General features: G+C 41.9%; 2 protein-coding genes across 4 annotated transcripts in view; both read left to right on the top strand.

Moving 5' to 3' along the window:
• Positions 1-912: 912 nt before the first annotated feature.
• On the top strand, positions 913-2,024 carry LOC103151925 (thymosin beta 4 X-linked). The gene is made up of 2 exons (XM_007572208.2): positions 913-1,060; positions 1,143-2,024. The coding sequence occupies exons 1-2, from the start codon at positions 961-963 to the stop codon at positions 1,169-1,171; spliced, it is 129 nt and encodes a 42-aa protein (XP_007572270.1). The 5' UTR covers positions 913-960; the 3' UTR covers positions 1,172-2,024.
• A 5,992-nt stretch (positions 2,025-8,016) lies between these two features.
• tceanc (transcription elongation factor A N-terminal and central domain containing) overlaps positions 8,017-26,664 on the top strand; it is a 31,387-nt gene continuing 12,739 nt past the window's right edge. For 2 of the 3 annotated variants that reach the window (XM_007572211.2, XM_007572210.2), the window contains exon 1: positions 8,017-8,264. The gene's annotated coding sequence lies outside the window, so the exon portion shown is untranslated. The remainder of the gene's footprint in view (positions 8,265-26,664) is intronic. The other variant, XM_007572209.2, reaches the window with a different exon arrangement.

Genomic DNA, 26,664 nt, shown 5'->3' on the forward strand with positions numbered 1-26,664 from the left:
TAGGCAATATACAACTGGATTAGGAACGAAACGTATTTAATTGGCTTCACTTGTACATTTTATTTCGGTAAAAATCATTTGCCATGATGTAGCATCAAAGCTTAATTCGTGCTTTGTCTTGCGCACTCTCTCTGATTTTCTTTGTTGTTGCTCTGTGTGCGCGTGAGCTGCACGCGCTCAGTCCCGTTATCAACCCGCTGCTTTTATCTTGTGCAGCGGACTATTTCCTGTTTATAAATCCTCCCCGCCCCCCCTAGCTTTCTCTGTTAAAACCAAGACAGAAAGTGAAGCTGAAGTTTTTTGTTTCATTTAAGAGGAAGCTGAATGAAAATTTGGGCGGTGGTTCCCTCAGACTGCGACCCCGACGCCAGAAGTACGTGATTGGTGAATTTGCGGATGTTGCACAGCTGCCATCCGCGCTCAAATTGAACACCAAGCTTCTGAATTTAAATTGAATTTTAAATAAAAGGCATACATTCCCTGCTTTTCATTATACTCCCCATCAGCCCCCCCAAAGTCTACGCAGCATGGGAACTCCCATTGTTATGTAAATGCCAGACTAAGACTGGCTTCGGTGTTATTGTGCGTCCCCACCCCCTCTTGGGTGCAACATCCCGCAGCTGTGTGCGCAGGGCAGCGGGGATGCATGCCGATGAAATCGGGCTCTGCTGAGCCGCAGGCGAACAAAAGGAGGCGGTCCATTGCCGTGCACATTACAAGGAGCGAGCTGAGAAAGTGATATTTGTTGGCTGAGATTTTTTTTTTTTTGAGGCAACGCCCTTTTTTCCCTCCCCCTCTTCCTGATAAAAAAACAAGACCGCATGCTTTAGGCGGATTTTAAAAATGCGTCATTAATATCCAACAAGCTCCTTTTTTCCGTCCCTTCAGGTTTCTTGCACGTGCTGTAAATTAACTGAATTTTTTTTTCTTTTTGCTCCTCCTCTTAGACTAACTGCAACAATGAGTGACAAGCCCGACATCTCCGAGGTGACCAGCTTCGACAAGTCCAAGCTGAAGAAGACAGAGACGCAGGAGAAGAACCCCCTGCCTACAAAAGAGAGTAAGCCCTAGCTTTGGACTCTTGATTTCTATGATTTACCGTCAGGAAAGGTTTACTAAATCTCCTTATTTTTCTTTGACAGCCATTGAACAGGAGAAGCAAGCATCATGAAGCCCCTCCCTTCCCGTCATGCACTGTACACCCCCTTCTCCTCCTGCATTGCCTTGTTTTCAGTCACTTCTTTTAGCTGTATAACTCTGTAACCGAAATTATGAATCGACGACTATAACCAAGCTGCACAGCCATGTGGACGGATGATGCCTTTGTCAGTCTCATCCCCCTACCCGGTTCCCACCTTCGTGCTCCGTTCTGTTGGCCTGTAACAGAGGAGGAGGAGGGGGCTCTGATCTGGTCCAAACGCCACCGAGACTGCCGATGCTGACCTGTAGGTTGAGGGACCGTGGGGCGTGGTCTGCTCCAGGAAGCTCATCATCGTCGCACCTTCACCACCACCACCTTCACCACCACCCAGCATCCCGTGTGGCTGCTTTTGCGCCAAAGCTGAGGCGTCAGGCTCTTTTTGTCTTTTTCGTCTTCTAATTTTCGGAAATGCACAACTTTGTTTGTACGCTGGCCAAAATGTAAATGCCCAAAAATTGATACTGTCACAACCTTTTTTTTTTTTTTTTTGTATGTATACACGGATTAAAATAACGGATTCCATCTTGATCTAGGAGAAGCTCAAATGGACCTATCTTGCGGTCCGATTGTAACACACTTGGGCCCTCTTTGTTTTTTTTTTTCTGAGCGATTCAGGGAAGCGCTTGTGTCGCAACCTCCCTGAGTTGTCTCTGTTGAGGAAATTGTTTGGGTAACTGGTTCTGTGTTTGCTTTGAACTGTTAATCAAACTTCTTTTGGAGTTTTGTAAATTTCCCAGCAGTCATGTTACTCTGCCACAAACCATTGCCAGAAAATGGAAAACCGTGAAATGTTGTAATAAAAAGAATTTGTTACTAAAATGAACTCTTGACTGCTCATTCTGGCTACGTCACACACTCGAGTGCTCCCTGCATTGTCAAAATGCTTGCATGACTTTCAAATTTACTGCTGAATGATTTGCTTGAGTAAACATCTGCAAAGCCTGCCTTGTTTCCTGTGATCAAGGAAGTGGACTGCCCCAAACAGTAATGCTAAACCAAAGTTCAATCCTCAAGGGCTAGCATTTTTGCAATTGCAGAGTTATCCCTTCAACACTTGAACCAAATGTCTACAATACCTTGGTTTTGTTGAGGCCTTGCAACAAGCATTCATTTGCTTTTGGTGTTGTGGAAGTAGAGTAGGTCTCAGGAACCTGGCCTTAAACCAACTCTGCATTGAACACCTGTTGGCCTGGTCGTTATATCCTGGCCTGACCCAGAATTGCAGGGTGTCTCCTGCAGGGGATTAACTCTGCCTTTGTCCCAAATTAGCTACTTGCTACAAGGTCTAATGACATTAGCATGGTATTGCTTTAAGACAGTGGTCTCAAACTTTTAGATGTCTCTCTGCTTCAGCACACCTGGCTCCAATATTGGCTCAGTAGTGGAGCTTGATTGCATGCCAGTGTAAGACGAGGGACTCTGGCCTTCGAGGACTGCAGGTTGAGACAGCTGCTTTAAGAGGTACTCGTACATCTGAAGGGAGTTACTGGGTGTTTTAACAGGACTGGGCAAATTGTTTTGTAATGACACTGCCAATACTATCAAGGATATGTCGGTATTGAAGTCAAAATCTCACAAATGTACATAATAGCTTCAATCCCTTCAACTACATTTGATCTTGGAAAAACCAGCTAGTCAACGAATCTTGGTGTAAGTGGATTACTGTTAAATCAGATGCTCCTAATGAGGCATTAATCTCACTGGGGGAGGGAAGAGTGGCGAGCCATGCAGGTCAGTGGGGAAGTGGCGAAGGGACGAGGCGGCCCGCTCCACGCTCCCAGATGGGATTAGCACCTCCCCTCTCCTCAGCCTTCCAGAGAAAGTGGATTTCAAAGGGGGGAGCAGCTGATAGGGTGGAGCCGCCGCAGGGAGGTGGTGGTTGGGGGAATGGGGGGTGAGATGTGTCAGCACTGAGCCGATCCCCACGCGTGTCCTGCCTGGTAACCCATAGCAACAGCTGCTGCTGAGTCACCGCCTTGCTGGGGTTGGGCGGTCGGACGCTCGGTCTCCCCAGCAAGCATCAAATCTGTTCAGCTGGTCGCGTTTCGAACACCCGGGAGATTACAAATGTTTTGTCTATATTTAGATGCATTTGTCCATCTGGCCCCTCCAGCATTGTTTCTCCAGTGAAGGCATTTCTTTGTTACTGGCATGATTTATCAACAGTCACTGAGAGGAAGTCTCCCACTAATGCAGCTCCATTACCAGGCAGCTAATGGATGTAGCGTCTTTGTCTTTCAGCTCTTATAAGGCGGAAGCGGACACTGAAAATACTTTCTTTTGACCACAAATGTGTCATTTTGTCCTAAAGAGGGGAACTTTTTTTTTCTTCTTTTTGCTGGTTATACTAAAATATTCCAACATCTGCTGGATTGAATCACTTAGAAAGGACATGCTTAGAAATATATTTTCATGTCAATATCTCAAGATACATTATTTATCTCCTTATCCTGAAGTAATGGAGCTATTTATGTTGTTAAATCTAGAAAATATTTCAAAATAAGAGCTCAGAGATGAGACAGTTAACCCCAAAGGAGGCAATTGTTTCAAGATTACTAGAAATCTGGATAGCTATTTGGAAAAAAAAACCTCTTATGTAAAAATATTGGCATAAATTATGTTTTATTCTAAGATAGCTCTATGGAAATACATTTTAAAGCAAGACTGCCTTCTTCTGTCTAAAATATAGAGATTAACAAATCGTTATCTTGAGATGTTTATCTTTGACCTCTAAGGTCAACTTTGAATTGCGACCGCTAAGCTAGCAGCAAGTTTACCTCAGACAAAAAGAAATGTTATATTGAGAAATTAAGATAATAAAACCATAATAAAGGCTATAATATTAGGTATATTAGGTAATGATTTACTTTAACATAATATAAGAAAAATAAATTTCCAAACGTGACCGGTCTAACAAGTGTTGCTAGGCCAAATTAGCGAAATACTATCTTGTGAAAATACCTGATAATTCTCTAAGATATGGGGCTTTGTCTTGAGATTAAGTAGTTACGATAAATAAAGGTTCTTTCACTTGAAAATTTGAGAAATTATTGATTTTTTAAAATCTTGAGATAACTTTGTGTAAAAGCCTCTTCTGTGCATGCTTTTACACATATACTGCTATTAAGTTGTACGGGGCTAAAATAGGTAAATCTTGGGGGAAAAAAAGTGTTTTTCAAGATAACAAGACAGGATTAAAAAAGATATTAAAGCTGGAATAAACCATAAAAATCCTGGTCATTTTGACATACTGACATTTGCTTTCCTTAGCTAATGATATAAAATTACTTTGGCCATCTTGAGATAATAAAAAATAGCTCCATGGAGAGGCCTTCATCCCTAAAAACAATCCCCTGGCTCTTCCTCTTGTTTTCTCCAGGACTTAGCATTCAGTTTCATTATCCATCCCTCTCTGACAAAGACAAAACGCTGCGTCTGCTGTGGATTTCCATGGCAACCGCCCTGTCGGGAGCTGCGTTTGCTGTCTGACTGCATGCTAACACCTGGGCATTAGCATTAATAATATCCTCGCCTCTCTTTGTCTGCCAGTGTGGCGTGCAGAGATGCAAACAGGAAATGGATGTTTGTGCCATTATTTTGACTTCCTGTCTGAAGCATATCTCCTTGTTCTGTCTGTTGTCTATGTTTTTTTTCCTTCTTTCTTTCTTTTCTGTGTCTGTTGCTGTCTTTGGACGTCTAGAGTGACAAAGAGAGAGGCAACTGTGCAGCATTTGTCCGTTTTTCGCCCGGCTGCTGTGTTAGAGGTCAGCAGGCCCAGCTGCTCCCCCACTGCTGCCTCCTCTTCATTTTTAGACGACATATGGTAATGTCGGGTTCAGCCCGAGACGTCTGACCATCATTCGATATGATTCTCGAAGTGGACGGGGACTTCCACTGAAATTGGAGCTGGATGTAATGTTTCAATTAAAAAAACAAAACAAAAAAAAAACGTTAGAAAAACTAACTGTCCACAGTTTTTATTGTCTAAAATAATATTTTATTTAGACCAGCAGTGCTTTGCAATACTATTCCTGGAGTTAAGCACATTTAGTTCGACGTCAATCAAAAACCTCAATTTATTTGTTGCCATTTTCATAGGATAGATCAATACAATCTGATTAGTGTGGCATGTATTTGCTTTAGCCGAGTCAACAAGTTAGCTCCAGCTTTTCAGCAAATGTCACCATGATCATATTGGGCGAAAAATAACTGTAAACATCAATTTTTAAAATTTTTACCACACATTATTGAGTTAGGTCTGAACTTTCACTAGGTCTTTCTAGCACTTGAATGTGCTTTGTTTTATACTATTCTGGTGTAGCTCTGGTGGTGTGTTTAGGTGAAAGGTGAGCGTTCACCCTGGTTTTAGGTTTTCTTCATGCAACAACACAGCATGATACTGCTGATGTTAAGGATAATCGTCCTGACCTTTGGTGAACTCAAACTTTTGGTTGTTTGTATTGGATTTTATTCAAGAGTACAAGGGGTAGAAGGCATTTTTCTTTCCACTCTAACTTTGAGGAACGACTTTGTGACCAAAATCCACCAAAGTTTCTGGTTGCTGCATGAGAGAATGGTTTCACCGAGAGAATTTATGGATTTCTGAAATCAGCCGTTTACGAAATGTTTCCTGCAACAACAATAAAAAAAATAAAAAAATAAAAAAAAACAGGTCTGCTCAACGTTTCGCCACATTTTTTCTTTTTTTTTGTGCAAGGTATTTACAGCAACCTGTCGTTCTGCGTCCGGACTTTGCAGGAAAGCAGGAACTGCTCTTTTATTTATTATCTTTATTTTTTTTTAAACCAGCGCATTCCTGAGCAAAGAGACAAATTGCTCTGACATGAAATAAAGGTGAGAAAAAAAAAACACTCACAGAAAGCGTTTTTTCTTTTTTATCTGTGAGAAAGCAGACAGGAAGCAGAGAGGCAGAGAGAAATCCCCTCTCTCTGCAGCTTTAAACTGGAGCGCTGACTGCATACAGTTGCATAAATAGCAATTACATCAGATCTTTGTGGGTTTAGTTGAAAGCCTGATGCACAGTTCAACATGAAGCAGCTAAACTGCAGCCTGGTTATCAGGGTGAGAACGAAGCAGGTGTGACCCCCCAGCCCCCATGTATCAGACTGAGCTGCTCTGCCAGTCTGGCCCCAGGTGGAGCTCTGATCGATGCTGTCTGAACAACATTCCCCTCCTCCATTTGCTTCTAAATGCATTAGCCAACGCAGGAATCGATGCAGCTGCAGAGACAGCAGAGCTCATCATGTGTCAGCCTGACTCACTCTGACTTGTTGAGAGGAAAATATCAACTCTCAGGAGTGACGATGAGCAGAAGGAGACGTTTTTTTTTTCTTTTTTCTTTTGCTTCTGGCTTGAGCTGTGGGATGTGAAGGCGGGGGTCACATGAGTGCGCGTCACCTGGTTGGACCCGCCGGGTTCAGACTGGCGACCGGAGCTGAGCGACAGGCTCGGCGTTTCCGTCTCCACGCCTCCTCCTCCTCCTCCTCCTCCTCCCCCACAGCAGCAGCCGATTGGGGCCTTTCTACAGCTCCTCCGCTGGAGATGCTTTAGACTTTTGCTTTCTGCCTTCACCACACTGCACACAGGACATTTCTGCAAAAAAATAAATAAATATATATATATGTACGTATGTATATATATATATATATTATCTGGATGGACAATTTCTTTTGGTGGTTTTATTTTCAAACACTTCCAGTCACATTTAAATGAGTCTTCTACATCCTTTTAGAGAAATTTGACCCACTGTTCTTTGCAGAATTGCTTTAACTTAGCCATGTTTTGGTGTCGTTTTTAGTCAGCCGATCTCTTTCTCTCTCTCTCTCACCCAGGAAGCCATTTTTGCCCCGTCTTTTTGCAGTCGTTGAATCATTAACTCCGACTCTGTGTGTGGGAAATGGTCATCATCGTGCTTCACTGGTTCCCCAAAGCCTCAGGAATGACTTTGTAAACCTTTCCAGAATGACAAATGTCAAACGACTGCTCTTTGAGATCGTTTCGTCTACTTCATGTTGTCGGGCAGGTTCTCTTTCAAAACTGATTCTGAAGAGAAACTGAGCCGACCTGTCCGTAAGCTGTTTTTAATCACAAACTGCATTTTCGTTAACCATAAAATTGACATTTTGAAAATGAATTTGCTGAATGGAAACAGGCCAATTTCGAGAGAAAAAAAAATTGCGTTTTTTCGATTAAAAAAATGTGGTTTTGTTGGCCGTACTGTATCGCAAAAGTGCAACGGAAACACTTAAGAGTCACGTGATCAACAACCGGATGTTGCCACTAGCACAAACCAATAGTATGATGACGCTGCATGGTTTTAATGACTCATTGTGTGAACAAACTTATTCACGTGTGATTTTAACCGCGTTTCTTATTCATGGAAACATCGCGATTGCGATTTTTTTTTTTTACGTTAGTGAAATATCGAGAAAGTTTTGCGCATATTTCTAATGGAAACGAAGCTACAGTTAACTTGTGAGCCAACCACCAGGAATTATATAACCAGGTTCATATTTATATTCATTTTTTATGCGCTTTGCTCATTTTAAGAACCCAAGACGTGTTTCAACTCTGCTGCCAAATGTCTCCTTTTCACGAGTTCAGGGTCCAGATCAAAACTGGGAGAAGTCTGCACATTAACAGGCTAACGCGCATTACAGGCCAAGCGTGAATCTTCCTGGCACTCTTCCTGTGTTTGTGAGCCACTTACCAGCAAAAAAATTAACACAAACAACACGGAAAAGCGCATGAGCTTTGTGAAAGTCCAGGCGGACAAAGCAGCTGGACTCCCCGGCTGCAGGAATGTTGATCGTGAGCGTTAATTACCTGAGTAATCCCGGGAGAGAGCTGCTTAATTACTGCCCGTCGGTAATAACAAGCTTTGCCAAGCCGTGACCTCCTTATTCAGGCTTTCCTACTCAGCGACGTGGAGCAGGAAGACACACATTCAGGTACCCACACAGCGTTTAGATGGAGAGATTTCCAGAGGGAGGCGAGGAGAGGAAGAGAGGATTTCCTCAAAAGTCCCCAGGCGTTTTCTGATGTAAGGCTACATTTTTAGCCCTCAGTTTTTTATGGATTACCTTTTACATCTTAAAGTTGGAAGGGACAGCCACAAAAATGTAAAGAAACTCTTTTCACAATGCTGCATTGTTAGCATTGTCATGAAAAGTTGAGAGGAAGGAATAACTGGTGTAAAAAAAAGTTGTAGAATCCTTGTTTTAAGGATCCTATGTAATATTTTTTCCCTGAAAAACAGATTTTTGACTTTCAATTAACTGTAAATTACAGTTATGAAATTACAGCCTGGAATACATATTGTCACTCCAAAAACACAAAATGTCACCAAGAATTTTTGGTCTAGTTTCTTTGTGCTAATATCTCAGTGCCCTTTAAAAAGGACAAAACTGATTTACAAGTGAATTTGTAGCAAGATACAGGAACTCGTTTTAAGTCAACAATTCCTTTATATTGATGAAAAAGTAGTAGCTAAATGATGGGAAATGATTTTACTTACAACATGGGAGAAATGTCTTGTTATAATACGGTATAGCACTTTGTTTTTTCTTGGCAAGTCTTGGCAAGCATTTGAATGTTCACACCGGAATAATGTGCCATAATGTGATGGAAAATTTGGGGATTTTATAATTAACTACGCCTGATTAATTAACATAATTCTATGTCTTGTTCAAATTAAGGAATTAGAATCTGATTATAAGAACACTGGGCTGAGGTGAAATTAGATTTAAATGGAACATGTTTAGTGGATTTTGTGGTTTGGTGAACTGAAAGGGATGGATGGATGGATGGATGGATGGATGGATGGATGGATGGATGGATGGATGGATGGATGGATGGATGGATGGATGGATGGATGGATTATTGCAGAATCAGTGATTAATAACTCCGATCTTCCGTGTGGTCTTTGAAATTTGCAGGTGAATCACCTCGGGACACATTTTCATCTCGCAGTGTTGCTGTTTCACAATTGCTGATTGATGATTTGGGTTTGGAAAGGAGCCTGTATCTTTTATTTATTTATTTTTCTTATGCTGTCCTGATTTCAGCTGCACATTCTCGTGGTGTAATTACAGAAAACTGCTGCTGCTGCTGCTGCTGCTGCTTACACATTAAACCAGGAATGAAGTTTGTTTCTCAGTAGAGTTGCCAGTTTATGTCTGCGTTATCAGGGTGGAGTTGCGCTGATAAATTGCTGCCAGCGCCTGCTGCTAGTTTCTAACAGCGCCTCTCTGTTCTCCTCTGTACACGGTCTAAAGGAGCGTTTATTACTGCAAACATAAAAAAAGCACAAATTATTGTTTGTCTGACACCCTGAGGTTAGTGTAACTCATACGCTTAGTTTTACTCTGGGTTAAACTTCCCCCTTTTGTTACATCATATGAAAATGACTCAATCATAGTTTCTCAAAGTGCCATTTCACAACACCTTCTTAGGCTGTTGTTGCTTTAGTGATTCATGCTAAATGCTAAAGGAAATGTGAACAGATCTTCGAAATGTGTTTGTGTGCAAAGATTGTTGGAGTTTGGGACGACAGCTCTCGCTCTCCACTTAACCTCCTGACTCATATTTTTTTTGTTTGGTATTGTGTTTGTTGGCAAGGTTGGTTGTTTTTATGGCAATGAGTCAACCAGGGACAAGGGTAGCCGGACAGGATAATCAGAAACAACTATGTGGCATAAAGCAGGGCAACGAGCGACATGAGGAGCAATTCTCCTCATGTCATCGCCTGAAGCTTTTAGCGACGGTTTCTCTACGAAGTTCAATGAAAATATGACAAAGTTGTTTACAAAGATTATCCTCTTGTTCATCTGTCTACAGCTGCTATTTGTTTGACCATGTTGTTCCCAACAACTTTAAAGCAACAAACAGACTTTGATTGAAAGAATAAAGTCTGGATTTGTGACTCCAACAAATCATATCCGTTCATCATAATGAAGTAATGAAAACAAAAACATTCAAAAAAAGTAAGAAATTGTCAACAAAGCATTTATTTGGACTTAAATACGTTGGCTAAAAACTCGCTGGATACATTTTTGTAATCGTTAGCACTTTTCTACTTTAGCATTAGCGTTAGCTTAACATTTTCTAGCAAACTTTTAAAAATGTTTTTTTTTTTTTAGTTAAGTGGTAAAGACAGAGGCGAGAAAAATGAACAGATTTGACAAACTAATAAATTAGAATCTATTGCTAAGTAGCTAGCTGGTGTATGCTACTCTCTTATGGCAGCTAATTTCAGCTAATGAATAAATATGGACCTGAAACTTACATTTACGAGAATAATAAACAAATTTTAGGCAACACACANTCATGTCATCGCCTGAAGCTTTTAGCGACGGTTTCTCTACGAAGTTCAATGAAAATATGACAAAGTTGTTTACAAAGATTATCCTCTTGTTCATCAAAACTCAATTCACACCTTAGTCCTAACTCTGACCCCTGACCCAAAAACAGGGTTTCCCCTCGTGGGGACCAGGCTCCGGTCCCCACAACATAGTATATGTCAGGAAAATCGTCCCCACAAGGTATTACAAACAAACGCGCGCACACACACACACACACACACACACACACACACACAGACCTGATTTTTTTTCTCCCTGAAGACTCATATGCACATTCTTACAGCAGCCAAAAGATTTTAATAGTGTGACTTTTTTTTCTTACTTGTAGGGGAATGTTTTACCTCATCATATACTATATATGTGAAGCTTTTTTTAATCACATCAAGATGGTAAAATGTGTGCAATGAAATACAGCCTTTGCCTAGACAGTGTGCTGCCTGATTGAGGGGGCGCAGAGCTTTGCATTGACAGTTGCAGACGTCGAATGAGACGGGTTTATTTTTGTGACGTAAAAGCAGATTTGCTCTGGGTTAAGCATCAAGGACAACCCAGACAACAGGAACCTCCATTCACCAGTTCCTCTGGCATTCGTGGAGTTTTGTTGTGTCTCGATGAGCTCAGCACAGATTATACAACTACTAAATATGTCTTTTTTTTTGTTTGTTTTGGAGAAGAAGTTGAAAAAGTGACTTCCATGCCCTGAGGAATCTCCAAAGAGCTTTTGAATTATTCAAACCTTCATTGGGTAACCTTTGACCTTTCTGTGCTTCCCAATAGAAACCAACATAACCATGAGATTCATTACCCTTATATGGGTTCAGAAAATTAATCTAGATTTTAAAAGTTGACTCCCATCAGCTTCGACAGCGGCTAAGTTTGAAGCCTGCCTTCTCCGGCCTCCTGAATGCCCCAGCAGGCCTTTTCAGCCCCGCGCATGTGGCTCATGAAAAGGCCTTTTGTGTTCTCGGTTGCCTCAAAAGGAGAAGGACTTCACTTCCCCTCACTTAATACTGCAGCCGCTGTTTTTGGAGGCAAGCGATCCGAGTCGGGGTTTGCTCTAAACAACAAACAACACCTGTTAATTTAGACATCGACAAGAAGTCGCACTAAAAATGGTTTTCAGAGCTGGCAACGAATGGGGAAGTTTAGACGTGATTTGGCAACAAGCGCTAACAGGCCGTCCGAACAGCAACGAAACATGGAAGGGACGATGCTCAGGCTGTTTAAACAGCAAACGCCTCTTGGTTTTATGGGCTACGGCCTAGAGAGCGTTAATGCTCCCTCGTTAGGGGCCTGTGGTGAACATAAATGTCAGAGGGGAAGCTGATGTGGTGTGTTGAGCTTCAGTTTCTGTTTGCCGGAGCTTGTTGCATATCTCAGGCCAACTGTTTACTGCTTCATCATTGTAAAAAATAACTGCCGCAGACACGTTGTCCTTTGTCCTGAATCATACATAACCCCAGACTGAGTCTCTGATAGTGTGTGAGCAATACAGGTCAACTCCCAATCAATAAAGATAAGAAGACCTGATTTTCTTCAAGCCAAAAAACAGGATGAGTATTCATACTCCGAGACCTATTTTATGCTTTTTCATGTTCTCACCTCAACCTCATTGTATATTATAGATTTTTTTTTAGCTCATACTCAATGATGTTGGATGGAGAACTAGCAACAGATCCTCGGTTGGATTTAGGTTTGGATTATGACTAGGTTTGATTTAGGTGAATGGTTTCCAACTCCAGTTGTCAAAAGATGCCTTTACCAACACACCTCAACCAAATGGCTGAATTACCACCTCCAACATGTCATCAAGTTCTGATGAGGCCTGGTAATCAGCAATTTGTTAGATTCGGTTGGTATACCTAAAAGATGCAGGACAGGATCTGGGTTTCCATTACGAATGTGCGCAAGACCTTGTCGATATTCCACTAATGTCGGAAAAACACAACTTTGAAATCACGCTGTTTCCATTAGGTAAGAAACACACATGAATACGTTTTTTTCCCGTGATGTCAGTACATGCAGTACCATCGTCTTCCACGTTGCTTAAAGTCAAATCATAATATAAGGAGAACTTTACAGTAGAACAGAAGGTTTCAACTCTGGTTCACATACCAATTCAGAAGGTGGCTGTAACGCACACTAAAAGCTGTTTGCCAACCGTCAGTAAAATCAAAGAAGGTCTCAAAGACTAAGGTTGGACACCTTTTGACTAACCACTCCTTTTCTACTTTTGTTTGTTTTCGTCCATTTATAGAGAGAACTGCTGCCTCTCTCCATTGTCTCTTCAGTAGAACTAGATTCTTAATGCACGATGTTGGCATCATCGTGTTTCATAGTGGAAATATTGTGTTTGGGGTGTGATTTTTCTGCCATATCTAGCAAGTTTTCACCTTCTTCCATGCTCCAGCTGTGGGAGACGATGACTTTTAAAGGCAATTGGCAATTGGTTGCCCTTGGTTTTGTCCTGGAATGGCCTTTTTCATACAGCCTCAGTACATTTCAAAGAAGCGACTGCGGTTAAGTTTGAAGGGTATAAATACCGAAAAGTCTCACTTGTGGAGCCTGAGACTGATCATGAAGTTGTAGTGAAGCTGGGTTTGAAAGGTTTTCTGCTGCCTTGAGCACACCAGGAAGCGAAGGAGGTGATTGCTCTTCCTGTTTTCGGGTGCGAGTCTTTGCCTCAGCTGCACTCCCCTTTGCCAAGTGAGTATCAAAGGTGAGAGCGCTTTGTTCTGAGCTCCGGGTTAATGAATTATGGAAGTTTGAGGGCGGCAGGCCTGCTTGGTGTAGCCGCGACTTCCTGTGAAAATAAGCAATCCGCAACGGGGGGAGATGGGGGGTTCTGTGCAGAAGTTACACATGATAGCAATCACAGAATGTAAAGAGGATCCATGATTTTATGATGCGGCTTCAGTTATACTTCCTGCAATATCATTACTTCCCCACTTTGCAACACTGAGCATTTGTGAAAAGAATGCCAGATGCCCCTCCAGAGAGCCAGCTGGCCGCTGTGTCTTTTTGTCCCTTGAGGCCCCCCCCTTCTCGCATAAAAGCTATGGTCAGACGTGTGCCTACATTCTCTCCCACCCCTCTCGACAATCCTCTGCCGTCTCAAGTTGGACTGGACCCTTGCCCAGATGAGTACCGACTTGCCCTCTTTGTCTGCCGATCTGGCACACGAGTGGCTCTGGCAGCTTCGGCCAGTGGGCCCAGCTCCAGGCGGCACCCACGCCCCCATTGTTCCCTCTTGCCCTCCGTTGCCCCCTAAAAGAAATCTCCCCGCGTTTACGAGTTGGCACGCCGCCAAGCCGGGCACGACCACAATCACAGCGTCGGTGCTGCGCTGTAACTGCCTCGTTTGGCCCAGCTGTGCGTTGCCGTTTGTGTCAAATGGCGGCTGAATTAAGAAATGAATCCACAGCGGGCAGCAGCGTCAAACACAAGCTTTGATTCCTTGAGGATTTTTTTTTTAAATTGTCTATTTAAATTTAACCCTTGGACCCACAGTGATATTTGAATAAATGTCATTTAGGAAGGCATGGTCTCTTCTTTTAGAAAATGTCAGGGAGTTTCTTTCCAAAACCCGAGATTAATGTGTGATTTGGATTTGGAGTTTTCTTGCCAACTCCAAAATAAAAATCCAATATGGCCGCCTAACTTTTGTTTTTATATCATTTTTTTTTTACTTTTGACAATATTATCTAATTAACTTGTCATACATCAAAACACAACCTCCATGAGTGAACATAATGCTACATTGTTTAAAGTACAAAATGTTATTAGCTCTTAGCTTTTACAGCTAACCTGCTAGTTTGCTCACTGAGCAAATTGACAGACAAATCCTGGCGGTTTTCTAATTTTGGAACTTGTTGTTCAACTTGAGTGAGTTTTAACGTCTGACAGATCTTTTTAGATTGTAAAAGTTGTTCTATCTTGCTGATAATTAGATAATAATTAGATAATGTTCTGTCTTCTATCTTGCAGACAATTCTGCTAGATAACTTGAACACCACTAAACTTCACCAAAGTTTGGACATAAACCGCCGTATCTGATCCCCCCACAATGTTTAAAAAAGAGAGTTTCACACCCGACCTTTTAACTTTTTAAATGTACGAATTATGAAACCAAAACCACACAAAAGACAAATAGTCGTGCTTAGCCACAAGCCACATTTAATGATTAATCATTACATGTCAGCAGGAGAGCAAAGAGAACAGTGAAATACTGGAGAGATTTAGCTTTTATTAATATGTGGGTCTGTGTGTAATAAAAACGGAGAGGTCAAACACTCCAATAAAGAAGCGGACAAACAGATACAAGGCTGATCTTCTGAAAGAGCCCTCATCGGAATGTAAATGTTTGGATTGGCCCAGAAAAGACGGAGTCAGAGTCCATCTGTTACGCCGTCGATTAGCGTAGCGACCAGGCCTGGACAGCGCTACAGCTAGGCTGGAAACATGATTATAAACGACTGTTTCTCCAGTGGGTCCTGTTTAAGAAGGAGGCAAGATCCTTCGGGATTCGGCCGATTTCCTTCAGAATTTCATTGGAATGAAGCAAACAAGTGAGGTTTAGCAAGGAGGAGTGTGTGTTTGACACGAAAGCTCCTGCCAAACCGAGTGAATCCCACTCAGTCCTGACCAAGTTTTCGTTTTATTAAGCTGGACTTTTCCTCCAATCCCGAGAGTCGATGGAAAGTTTCAAACAAAGCAGGCATGGATCGACATAAGAAACACAGGAGGGGACATTTTAGTGGGACAAGTGGATGTGAAAGACTCCTCTTCTTTCTCCGCCTTCGTTGATCCCTCCCCCAACCCGTCAGAGGTCAGAGTGAGGTTATTTCCCAGAAACAGGCCCTCCTTTTCCAAAACAAGTTCTCACAAAAAAGAAAGAAAGAAAGAAAGAAAGAAACACAAAAGTATCCACAGTCCCAAGAGCTAAAAAAAAAACCCTCAGCTGATAGATGGGATTCCTGATGCTGCAAAAAGTCTAAAGCATGCCTTTTCACCGTTGCGCCGTCTTTTGTTGCCTTCTGGGAGTGACTCACACTGCCGTTCCGCCGTCATTGTGCGGCACGCTAATGGGGCTGCAACTGAATCCTCGGAAAGTGACAAAAAACAAGTGGACAGGGATTAGATTTAATGAGCCAGAGCGTTACTGTTACCGGTGAAACAGGTTTCTACGTCACAGCAGAAAGAACAGGAAGCCATCGAGAAATCACTCCTCACTCTGTACTCGCTGGCCATTTTATTAGGTACATCGTACCAACTTGGATGCGTCAGAATCAACTTTCATCTTCTCAGTGCAAGACAAAAGTTTGTTGATGGAAGCATCTTTGGAAATCGAACCCACATTTGTTCAACGGATCTGACTTTTGTGCGGTCGGTTCTTGATAAATGTTGTTCAGACTCAAAATAAGAAATGGTTTAAATTCTGCCAGTTTGAACTTTTGAGCAGCAATTTTCAAATTTTGCAACCAACTCTCAGCTGGATCTTGGCCTGGACTTTGACTATGCCATTATGACTCATGAGTATAGTTTTCTTTTGTGTCCTCTAAGGCCTTCATGCAGGATTAACCCACATTTAGCTTCACAAGTGTAAATACTGAAGCTATAAAAACTGATTTCTCCTTTTGAATCTTCTGCCCAGCCCTTTTAGGTTATGATTCCAACACTTTATAAAAAGGTGACTGTATCATATTAAAACAGTCCTGAAGTACATCAGAAGCTAACTGTGTTCCGTTAGGTGCCGTCCATGTTTACATGTCCATGTTGTAAAAACCTGCCTCGTATTACATGCTGTGTTTTGGCATCTGATAGCCCTTAAAAAGCGTCCAGGATCTGCTGCATTTCTCCCAGCAAATTGCCCGGATTGTGTTTCATTGCTCCGCCAGAACCCGAGCCAGCAGGCCCTCCGCTCGTTGCTGAGACACTTTTTGTTTTCTCGTCCCAATGCCTCGTGGACACATTTTATATCACAGCTACATTCTTGTAATTAAGAATGCAGCAGTAGGAGAACTGAAGCATTTCTAGCCTTTCTCTCTAACAAATAAACTACTGTGAAAATGTGTTTTACCACTTACAAATTTATTCTGTTATTTGATGTTTTTACTTGTTCCAGATCATCACAAATTTTAATGTCAGGCAAAAGTAATCTGATCTTGTTTGCGAATGCCTGATGTCAGCTGTTGCCACCGACGGAGCGGCAACCAGTTATTATGATTGGGGGGGATTTAATTTTAACATTTTCTGTCAATAAATGAAATTTATTTTAAAACTGTGTTTTTCCATTTACTCAGGTTATCGTCATGAGGAGCTGGACATTAAGGTTGTTATAGTTAACTAGAACGAACAAAATAACAAAAAGTGAAATCAAGAAATTGTTTTTAACTGAAATGATTAAAAACGGTAATAATGGGGAACTATGTTGTGCATTTATAAAACTAACTAAGACATATTGAAATTATAGATATAACACCCTCAGATTTTGTTTATGATTCTGTTTATTACATTTCAAATTGGTGTGAAATTATTATTTTTTCCTCACATAAGCAGTTTATGTCAACAATAATTTAATACATTTTTGAAAACTGTGTCTTCTGTTGGGGATTCATTACCTAATTGATGTACGCATAATTAATTAACCAAAGCATGAAAAAACTACTTCTAAAACTAATAAAAACTAAGCTCAAACTCAACTAATAATTACTATTAAAAGCCAGCAAACACACTCTAAAAACAAATGAAAACAGACTGAACTAGACAAAAAATCTCGGCGACATGATGAAAAGCCCAAATGTAATCGTTCTGAGCCTAATCTGGTTTTGAGGGATTTGTGTTACTAACACAATTTGTTTTCCCAAACTGGTTGAACCTGCTGGCAGAACAAATGTCACTGCGTAATCCTGCCTTCAGCAATCAACCTCTATTCAGAGTCCACCATTGTAAAGGCAATCTTCCGTTTCTGGGCTGCGTACATGTCAGTTTGAGAGCAGCGAATGTGTCGCTGTGTGGAGAAAACACGACAAAATGAGTCGACAATTATGTCGACACTGTTTTGAGTCGGTGAAGACGCGCCGCTCAAGAGTTTCAAGCATTCTGCTGCGTTAGCAGCCTGATGGGACGAGATGCTGATCCAGCCCAAGAAAAAAAAGAAAAACCTCAAGTTTTTCCCAACAATGTAGCATCTGTCTTCGTCTCCGGCATCTGATAGGAAGACAATGAGAGACTGACGGCCTTGAACATTCCTGCGCCCCCTCACAGGCCGCTCACAAGCTAGTCGCTTCGCAAGAGGGCGTGAACACCACGAGAAAAACAAATAAAAATAAGCTGGTTGTCATTTTTCCACGTGTGTGTCATTTCAGGCCTGGACCACATTCATTGGGTGACAGAAGCGGCTATTAGCCTGTTAGCCAGAGGGGGCGGCACGAAGTCCTGCGTGTGTGTTGATAAGTAGAACAACTTGTGCTTGTAGTAACAATGAGGCTGTGTGACAGTAATGCCAAGAAATACACACACGAAAAAAAAATATCCACAAAGCTCACTTTTGAATATTGTTTGGGAGTAATGCAGTGGAGTTTTAGTTGAAAAGAGAAGAAAATCAGGAGAAATGTTCCCTTACAAACCAGCACCCCACAGGTGTATTTAAAAGCCTCTTTTGTAGACCCAGTCTGCCTGTATTCCAACTTATGGGAGAATGATCACTTGTGATGAAACGTATCATTCGAAACAATGAAATTCTGCCAGATATTCTGGTAGATATTGTCATTCTTTGACTCCATGAAGTCTCTTTAAGCTAATGCTACATAAAAATATGCTGTTGTAGCTTAATTTTTGTTTTTATAAAAAAAAGAATCATTTTTTTCACCTTAAATAAAATCTTAATCACCATGCTGGGCAGCAGTTTACGCTTGAACAACGTGCCACAGCTTTCACACAAACTGTAAGTCATTCCTCGGTTTTCGCTCGTTCTCGTCTTTAAATTGAAAACTCTAATAGTTACACAATCTTGTTTCTGCAGAGTGTGTTTTCTGAATAACTAAAAATGCAGCAGTTGACTTAGATTTTATTATGTATGTTCTTTTTTTTTAAAGACTCTTAGTCTTTTTAGCGCTGAAATATGATGATAAAAGTTCTTTAAATGAAACCGTGTGCCATATGTAACAGATTGATCTTTTCAGTGGCATTCTGGGTTATTTGTGAATAAAAGGTGAATAATTCAACCCCTCCCACCCCCTTCACGGCTACTGTTAAGTATGGTGGAGGAAGTGTGATGGTTCTCTTTTGAAAGCCCGTAAAAAAAGACGATGCTACCCTGATAATATAGTTTATCTAAATTAAATTAATTGCGGAACCATTTGAGCAGGTTTTATCTTCACTGCTTGTGATTCCACAGACAACCACCAGCCTGTCAAGGGAGAAATAATATCACACCACAACAAACTGATTCAATCTGACAAGATGCTGATCACGCTGAGGAGACCGTAGCCAGATTCCCGACAGGCATGCATGTCCCGTCAGGTTTTTGCTGAGTTTTCTGTGATTGGATCTGACATAACCAACGACTGACAGACCTAGTGATGGGTGTTGAGATGCCCCAATGGCGTACAAAGCAACTTTTTGACACAACTCAACCATATAAGTATAGTCCTTTCTCTGGCTAATGCCAGAGAAAAGGACACGGTACGATACGGGGAGAGGAATGTTATAGATACAGATCTCACTCTTTAAAAATGAATAAACAGTGTATTGCCATGGTTCTCCGAGTGCACTGCTTACTTGAAATGTTTATACGAACACATTAGCTTAAAGTGTTTCAACTCCAAAATGAAATCCTAAATATTAGCAACACATGCTAACAGAAACGTATTTCTCTACATTTTGAACTTTCGCTTTGCTATGCCCACTAAGGAAGTTGTGTAGCATTTGACTTGCTTAGCAACATGCTAACTGAAAGTACTGCAAATAAAAAGTATTTATAGCAAGGCAGCCATATTGGATTTTGAGGTCGGGGTCGGAGAGTGGTTTTCTTCAAGTGGTTTTCTCTTCTTTTTTTTTTTTTTTTACTTGTTTTCATTGCATAAAATGATGAACTGAAACGTCTGCAAAGATTTATTTGCTGATGTGGTTCTTGAGTTAAAATATTTAAGATGCACATTGTGTAGTAAACAAAATAGTTTGATTAGTAAAAATGATTTAAGAAATGTCTTAAGAAAAGGTTTCATGTGATTAAGTGCATGACAAACATTTATCTTGTCAACAGCTTATCCCACCTGAGCTTTGGATCTTTGAATCTCTTACCGTGAGCTTCTTCTCTGACTTGTGGGTCATAAACTTTCCACTTATAGATAATTGACCTCCTTTCTGCTTGGACTCCATGATGCTGTTTCTAAAGAAAATCCATTACACCTGACTTTATTTAGCATATTGGAGTAAAAAGACGGGGCTAATGCTATCAAATTTAAAAATAACATTTCTGTTTTTGAAAAAGACACGCTAAAGTTTGAGTTTGTGACGTGACAAAGCGTGCCTCTAGTAGAAGATTAACTTAGCGTCTGGAAACCCCCAAGCATGGTTTTCTGCTAGAACCATTAATAAAGCTTTTATAGCACATCGTATCTTAGAGTAACGCCAATGATAAAAGCCTTATGAAACTTTTGGACACTTCAGTACCTGTCATGTCTCCCGTTTTGGCCGGGAAACTACCATATTGTACCCCCTTTCCCGCCGTTCTCCCATATTAGTATTTTCTTCTTCTTCTTCTATGGCGTTTACTGGCGGTTTACGGTCTTGGTGTATTAATGCCATCAACTGGACGGAGACATAATCCAGAAATAAATTTTTTCCTGTATCTTTAAAACGTATTATTATTTTCCCGTAAATATCCCGTAATATACTCCCCTTACCCAGGCGCTCTATGCTCTTACGCTAGTTTTACCCCGTTGGCTCTTATGTTAGCTTTACGTCACGGTAACGTAACGCTCCCTTACGACGCTCTTACGTTAGTAAGTAGCAATGGATGGTGATATTTCAGCTTGCTCCTGAGGTTAGCATAAATGCTAACTTCTTGTCTTTCTGCAGCTGTCATTTCGCTAATTGGATATTTGTCTAAAATTGCAGCTTTAGGGCTCAGAACAAGTTTGGACTGTTTGGTAGACACTGGAAGGTGCTGGATTTATATCTCCAATTACAAAGTGTAAACAAAAGCAAATTAAAGTGCAGAGGCCCACTATTAGCCGTGCTCACATTTGAAACAGGAGACCAGCCTCACCCCTGCTGCTCATTGTCTGTGCGGCTCTCGGCTAAATATGTGTTTCACACTCTTTTTCAGCAACTATGACACCTTATCTTTCACAAGTGGTCAGATGCTTTTTGTGCAACGGTGCGGTGTCTGCACGAAGCTCTGAGGAATTGAAAACTGGAGGTTAAAATGCGAGTGAAAAGGTCACAGGAAAGCGGATCTGGCTCGCAGAGAAGAGTTGAGAGGCTTGTTTTTATGGGAACGCGAGAGGCAGCGGGGATGTTCTGTTTTATTTGCTTGGCCTGGGTTTGCACATTCAAAACCTCTTGTGTCAACTTCCTCTATATCCAAATGACAGTAACGCGGTTCTCTTTATGAAACTTAATTTTTCTCATGCGTTTTGTTCTTCTTTCTGGTGGAAAATCGTCGATTATTTATTTATTTATTTATTTATTTATTTATTGCACATCCACCGCGTGAGCAGAAGGCAGACTTGAACACGACTCTAATTTTTAACGCCGCGTTGTCATGGAAATGTTTGCCAGGGCCAAATCTGAGCAGATGGCTTGAGAAAATCAATGGCGACGAACCAAACGAGCTGATCCGCCGATTTGCCTCAGACCCAGGGGAAAAGGAGAGAGTTTGGGCATGCGTTGCACCACAGACAGTGGGTGTGCGAGTCTCCACCATGCGAGTCAGGTCAAGCGTGCTCGGGCCTGCCGCACTGGTTGGTTGGTTGCCTCCTCCTGCTTGTGGCTCAGACTTGTCAGAAATTCCCTGTAAAGGTGCGACCATTTCTTGGATTCGGAGCCAAGGTCTGAAGCTTGGAAGTAAAAAGTATGCTGAAATGCTGAAAAAAAAAGTGCTGAAATATCCCATTTCCTGGACTTTATATACATTACCTCGCAGAAATAATCATGCATGTTGAAGTTGAGTAAAAGTGTAACACAAAGTAGCATGTTTTGGCTGTTTTGCAAATTTTTGGTAACCAAAAAACATAAATCTGAAAGGTGCGGCGTGCATTTGTGTGCAGCCTCCCCTTCTCAGCCTCCAGTCAGGCTGGTTCTCTGAGGCGTTGCAAAGCAGTCTAGATTCGATTCACGTCAAATGGGGCTAAATAACAAAATGCATGCCACACTTTTCAGCTTCTCACGCTCACTTTTGTTGTGTGTGTTGCCGATGCATTGAAGTTTTGTGATTGTAACGTGGCAAAATGTATGGGAGGGGAAAAAACAAATAAAAAATCAGACAATTAATGTTTTTGCAAGAAAGTGCGGTTGCATTTTATAGCTGTTTATTTTGTTTGGACTTTATGCCCCTTTACCCCCCCACTCCCCCTCACCCAATCTGAATGTCCTTCTTGTTTAACCTTCTTTTTGCTTTCACTGTATTCATTTGAGAGAAATGTCAATGCGGCCCCCGAGAGACGGAGAAAGCACTCAGCCAGACGGACCGCCTGCCCTCAGCGCAGCTTTCCAATATTCTCCCCCCTAATCCACTGTGCTGCATCCATGGAGGCTACCATGCTTGGAAGCAGCCAATCAGACCTCATATTATGTAATCCCTGCATGCATATAGAGAGAGAGGCGCAGAAAAATCCCGCGCGGGTCCGTGCACAAACACAGACGCACTGCTTTAAAAAAAATAAAAATAAAATCCTTCTTCAGATCGGCCCTCAAGACGTCTTTTTCCTTTTTGTTCTTTCGGCTTTCTCAAAGTCCGGCCTGTGAACGTTCCTCCTCCTCCTTCTGGCCTCCCGCTGTACATTCCTCAGACGTTAGGCTGTTCCCGGGAAGCAGATGGGGAATTACTGCTGCCACTGTTGCACTTATGTCATCGCAACACATTGTGTGGGTATTAAAGGTGATGTTTAAGTCGCTGGGCGCTCTGAATGAAGCGTTTGTTTTTTGTGTTGCAGTCGGCGTGCGCAGCCTCTGTTGAGCGGCGGGAGGGGTTTTATAGTAGTAAAGTGGTTTAATGGATTCTTCTCGGCCCGTTTTCGTCGTTCTTTTAACTGTGTTTACTTGCGTTTCGGAGGGAGGACAGTCTCTCGCTGCGGTTTATTTGCCTACATTTTCTCTGAGGCTGCGTCAGCTCTGTTTGGTCAGATTTTTGTGGCTGCAGTCCGTGAAAAAAAAAAGTGGAGAAAAAAAAAAGAGAAATATGTCAGATATGTTGGCAGTGAGAGCCTGCATCCTGTGTTTTATGACCTGTATAACATGCATGGATGCTAAGCGGTGCCAGACACCAGCTGCACACGTCCACCTGCAGCAGAAACAACCCGCCTGCATTGTTCAATGACAAAAGTCACCACCATGAAAATGACGGCAGCAACCGATATTTTCCAAAAGTACATAAACAGCTGTCAGAGTACAAGCAGCGGAGTAAAGTAAATAAGTAGTAGATAAAATAAATTATGAAAAATTGATTGTTTACGTAGGACATCTGGATTAAAAATTGTTTTTGAAGGTTTTGAAAGTCAGGAATGATGTTAGCAATTCTTACCTGGCCAATGGCGACTCTCACCTTGGGCAAGCCCCTCCCTCTGCCACCATTCGACCAATAAAAATGCAAGAAATTTTGTGGAATAAAATGCAGGCTTGCAAAAAGATGGTAGCATGGGTATAAAAGCAATAAAAATGCTTAAATCTTGGTTGATAAGTGGATTTTATTTGGCAATCTGTTGTTTTTACGATCCCATTTATAATGCTGCCCTGGGCAGCCGCCAATTTGACCTGAATCAAAAATTTAATTATTTAGCATAAAATTCAGTTATTCATACATGCTGATGTAAAAGATTACCTCGTTCTTTGTCACTGTCCCTCATTGTACAGTATTAACTCACCCATGGCGGGAAAAGCCAGTCATGCTATTGTCTGATTAGTGGTGTGTATGTGGGTGTGTGTGTGTGTGTGTGTGTGTGTGTGGGGTACTGCTGGCTGCAGACAACAGCCAACCAATGGGATGGCTCCCTGCTGCGACATCTGCTGTCCTCTTTCACTGATCTGTGGACGTTGCTGCTCATTAGCGGCCCTGGCTTAGTGTGTGTCCGTCCGTGTAACAGTGTGTGTGTCAATATCTGGATGATGAATTAACTGTCAGGTAAAGGAAGAGAATAAAAATCTATATGCATGAGACTTCCCTGTCCTCCTGCATGAAGACAATCTTTGTGAGTGGGAACAAGCTGCGCAGCGGGTGCTCTGAACGCTTTTCAAAGTCCGAGCTGCCTGATCTCCATGAGCCCACCTGGGGTCAGAGGTCTTTTCTTGCGGGGCCGGTGGAAAACAGGAGAACATTCCTCAGTTGCTCACGCGGAACTGACGTGCGCGCGCACACACACACACACACACACTCGCACACACGCGCGCACACACACCATCTTGAATCCACAGCTCCCACCTCGACTTTGCTTTCCCGCGACTTGCAGCGTACGGCCATATTTGGAGAAGGATGGACCGGCTGCTATTTGCAGAGCAGGAATTTCTTAATCTGGCCTCAACTCTCCGTTCCAGTGTGATAAGATAAGGTGAGCGTCTATCCCAGATGGTAGGCAGGGAACAAAATAAACACTAGTTTCACCAAAAAAAAAAAAAAAAGATCTCTACTGGTATCTTTTTGCAAAAAAATAGAACATCCTAATAAAAAATTCACTCTTTGGATAAGAAATGTCTGCATACTGAAATTTTTTTTACCAACCTCTGGGAAAAAAATGACATAACTTATGGATTAAGCAAAAATCTATCAACAAAGATGTCTTTGGCATTTGAGGAAGTATGTTTGAGATCACGATCTGGGCTTTGACTAGGCCCAGAACCTCTCATTTGGGATGGATTATCATGGGTTGTTTTAGTTCCAGTTCTACTTCAGCTTTCATGTTGTTTTCAGAGATGATATGAAGTCTGGCCTTTCCTTGAATGAAAAAGTTTCCTTCTTCGCACTTCAACAGTAGTAAGAGTTGCTAGTTTGGACACATTTTAAGTGAAAATAAAGGTTTGGGTGTCCACCAGAAATTACATGTTTTCCTAAAGACAATTTTAATAATTTTTTTTAACATATTTTCATGCTAAATTTCAGGTGAACAACGACCCAGTATCCACCTCAGATTTGGACTTTTTGGTGTACAAACAGGGCAAAAGCGGCCTTCACACATGATGTCAGCTGTGAAGAATGTGGGCTGTCTATTTCCTCTGTTACACTGAAGCCATCCAGATAACCTGCCCAGTCCAAGGACAGTGTGCTGCCACACCGGTCGGGGCTTTTTCTCCCCCCGCCCGCCACTCTGTCCATTAACCGTAGGATCACTGCATTGGGCAGAGAGGGCGGCCATTGTTTCAGGCGTCTATGAGGAATGTTGTGATTATTAAGACAAGGACGTTGGTGAAAATTCTGCCACACAAACGTTGCTATTCGCCCTGCAGCGTGAGCTGCTTTTGTTTGGTGGGACCCAACAGAACGCCTGCTTGGTTCTGCTTTCGATGTTGCGGTTCTGTTTGTCTCATGGCAGCAGTTCAAAAGGTTCATGGAGAGGATGTCCAGAACTCTGTTCCTGGAATGGCTCTACAGTTACCCTCTCTCCTGCCCTCACTGTCCTCTGCAGGGCCAAGAGATTTAAATTAAACATTCGTCTTGTTCTGGGTCAAATTTATGAGTTTTACTGACATATGTGACATCTTGTTGGAATCACTTTTGCTCTTTTAGATGCCTAAAGATGATGGATTAAGCTCCCAAATTCAATTGGTAACCATGGTATCAAAGTATTAAGACAAAGATTTAAAATAAATTTAACTTAGTGGCAGTTTTCAAGTGCTCATTGTGCAGATGTCAGTGGATTTCTCCTGTTTATATGTTAATATAAGTAAACTGAGGTTACGGTAGAAAAATAATTAGTCAGGCACTCTGCTGTTGGACTCAAAAAGAGCGTTGCCTGATCGACAGTAGTAAAAATATTTCCAAACAGCTCAATGAATCTTTATTGTAAGCCAAAAAACAATAAAATGCAATGGATTTTTTCAGCCATCTGACCTGCAGTGTGCAGCAACATGTGGTGGGGAGGATTTTCTGGGTTTCTCTATGCGCCATATGTTCAAAGAAGAAAGAAAAATTTTATCGGTTTTACAACTGGAACTTTCTAAAAACTTTCGGGTGCTTTTAACAAGACAGTGTAGACAATTGAAAATCAATGCAAACTGGACCCTTTGGTGCCAAATGCCCACCGATAGTAGACCGTTTGGAGCAGATTTAGCATCTTCTACAAGGATGTTGCTCCGAAGCTTCCTCAGTTTGCCGGAAGTATAAACTGTAAAGTTCTTGCCACTTTTCACTTGGCAGTAAAATGGTCCTGCAGTTAATGTTTTCTCTTTCAAAGAGGAAGAGGACGAAGAGGAGCTGCAGATGGAGAACCGAGAGCGACCTTTCCCCCGAGGCAAAGACTCCACACTTCTGCATTTGCCCCTGAGTAAGGAGGAAGTGGGAGAGCTGACTTCCTGCTGCTGAAACAAGTGGGCGGGGCCAAAAAAAGACCAAAAAAAATAAATAAATAAAAAATGGAGGAAGGCGGGGCTTATCGTAGCTTCATCATTCTATACCCAGCATCCTTCTGTGAGCAAATTCAAGTTTGCAGAAAGGCAGGAAGTGCGACCCCCTCAGGCTTGATAACAGCGGGGGCGGCTATTGCTGCAAAAAGTGCGGCGGAGACAAGGAAGTGTCTGTTCGACTTCCTGTTGGTTGTTTTGTCAGATGTGAGCAGCTCAGTGTGCCTTTATGTGTCAAAATGAACTGTTTGTGTTTTGAGGTCCGCACACCAACTCTACACACACACACACACACACACACACACA

Source organism: Poecilia formosa, unplaced genomic scaffold (assembly GCF_000485575.1).
Source record: "Poecilia formosa unplaced genomic scaffold, Poecilia_formosa-5.1.2 Scaffold297, whole genome shotgun sequence".
NCBI lineage: Eukaryota > Metazoa > Chordata > Actinopteri > Cyprinodontiformes > Poeciliidae > Poecilia > Poecilia formosa.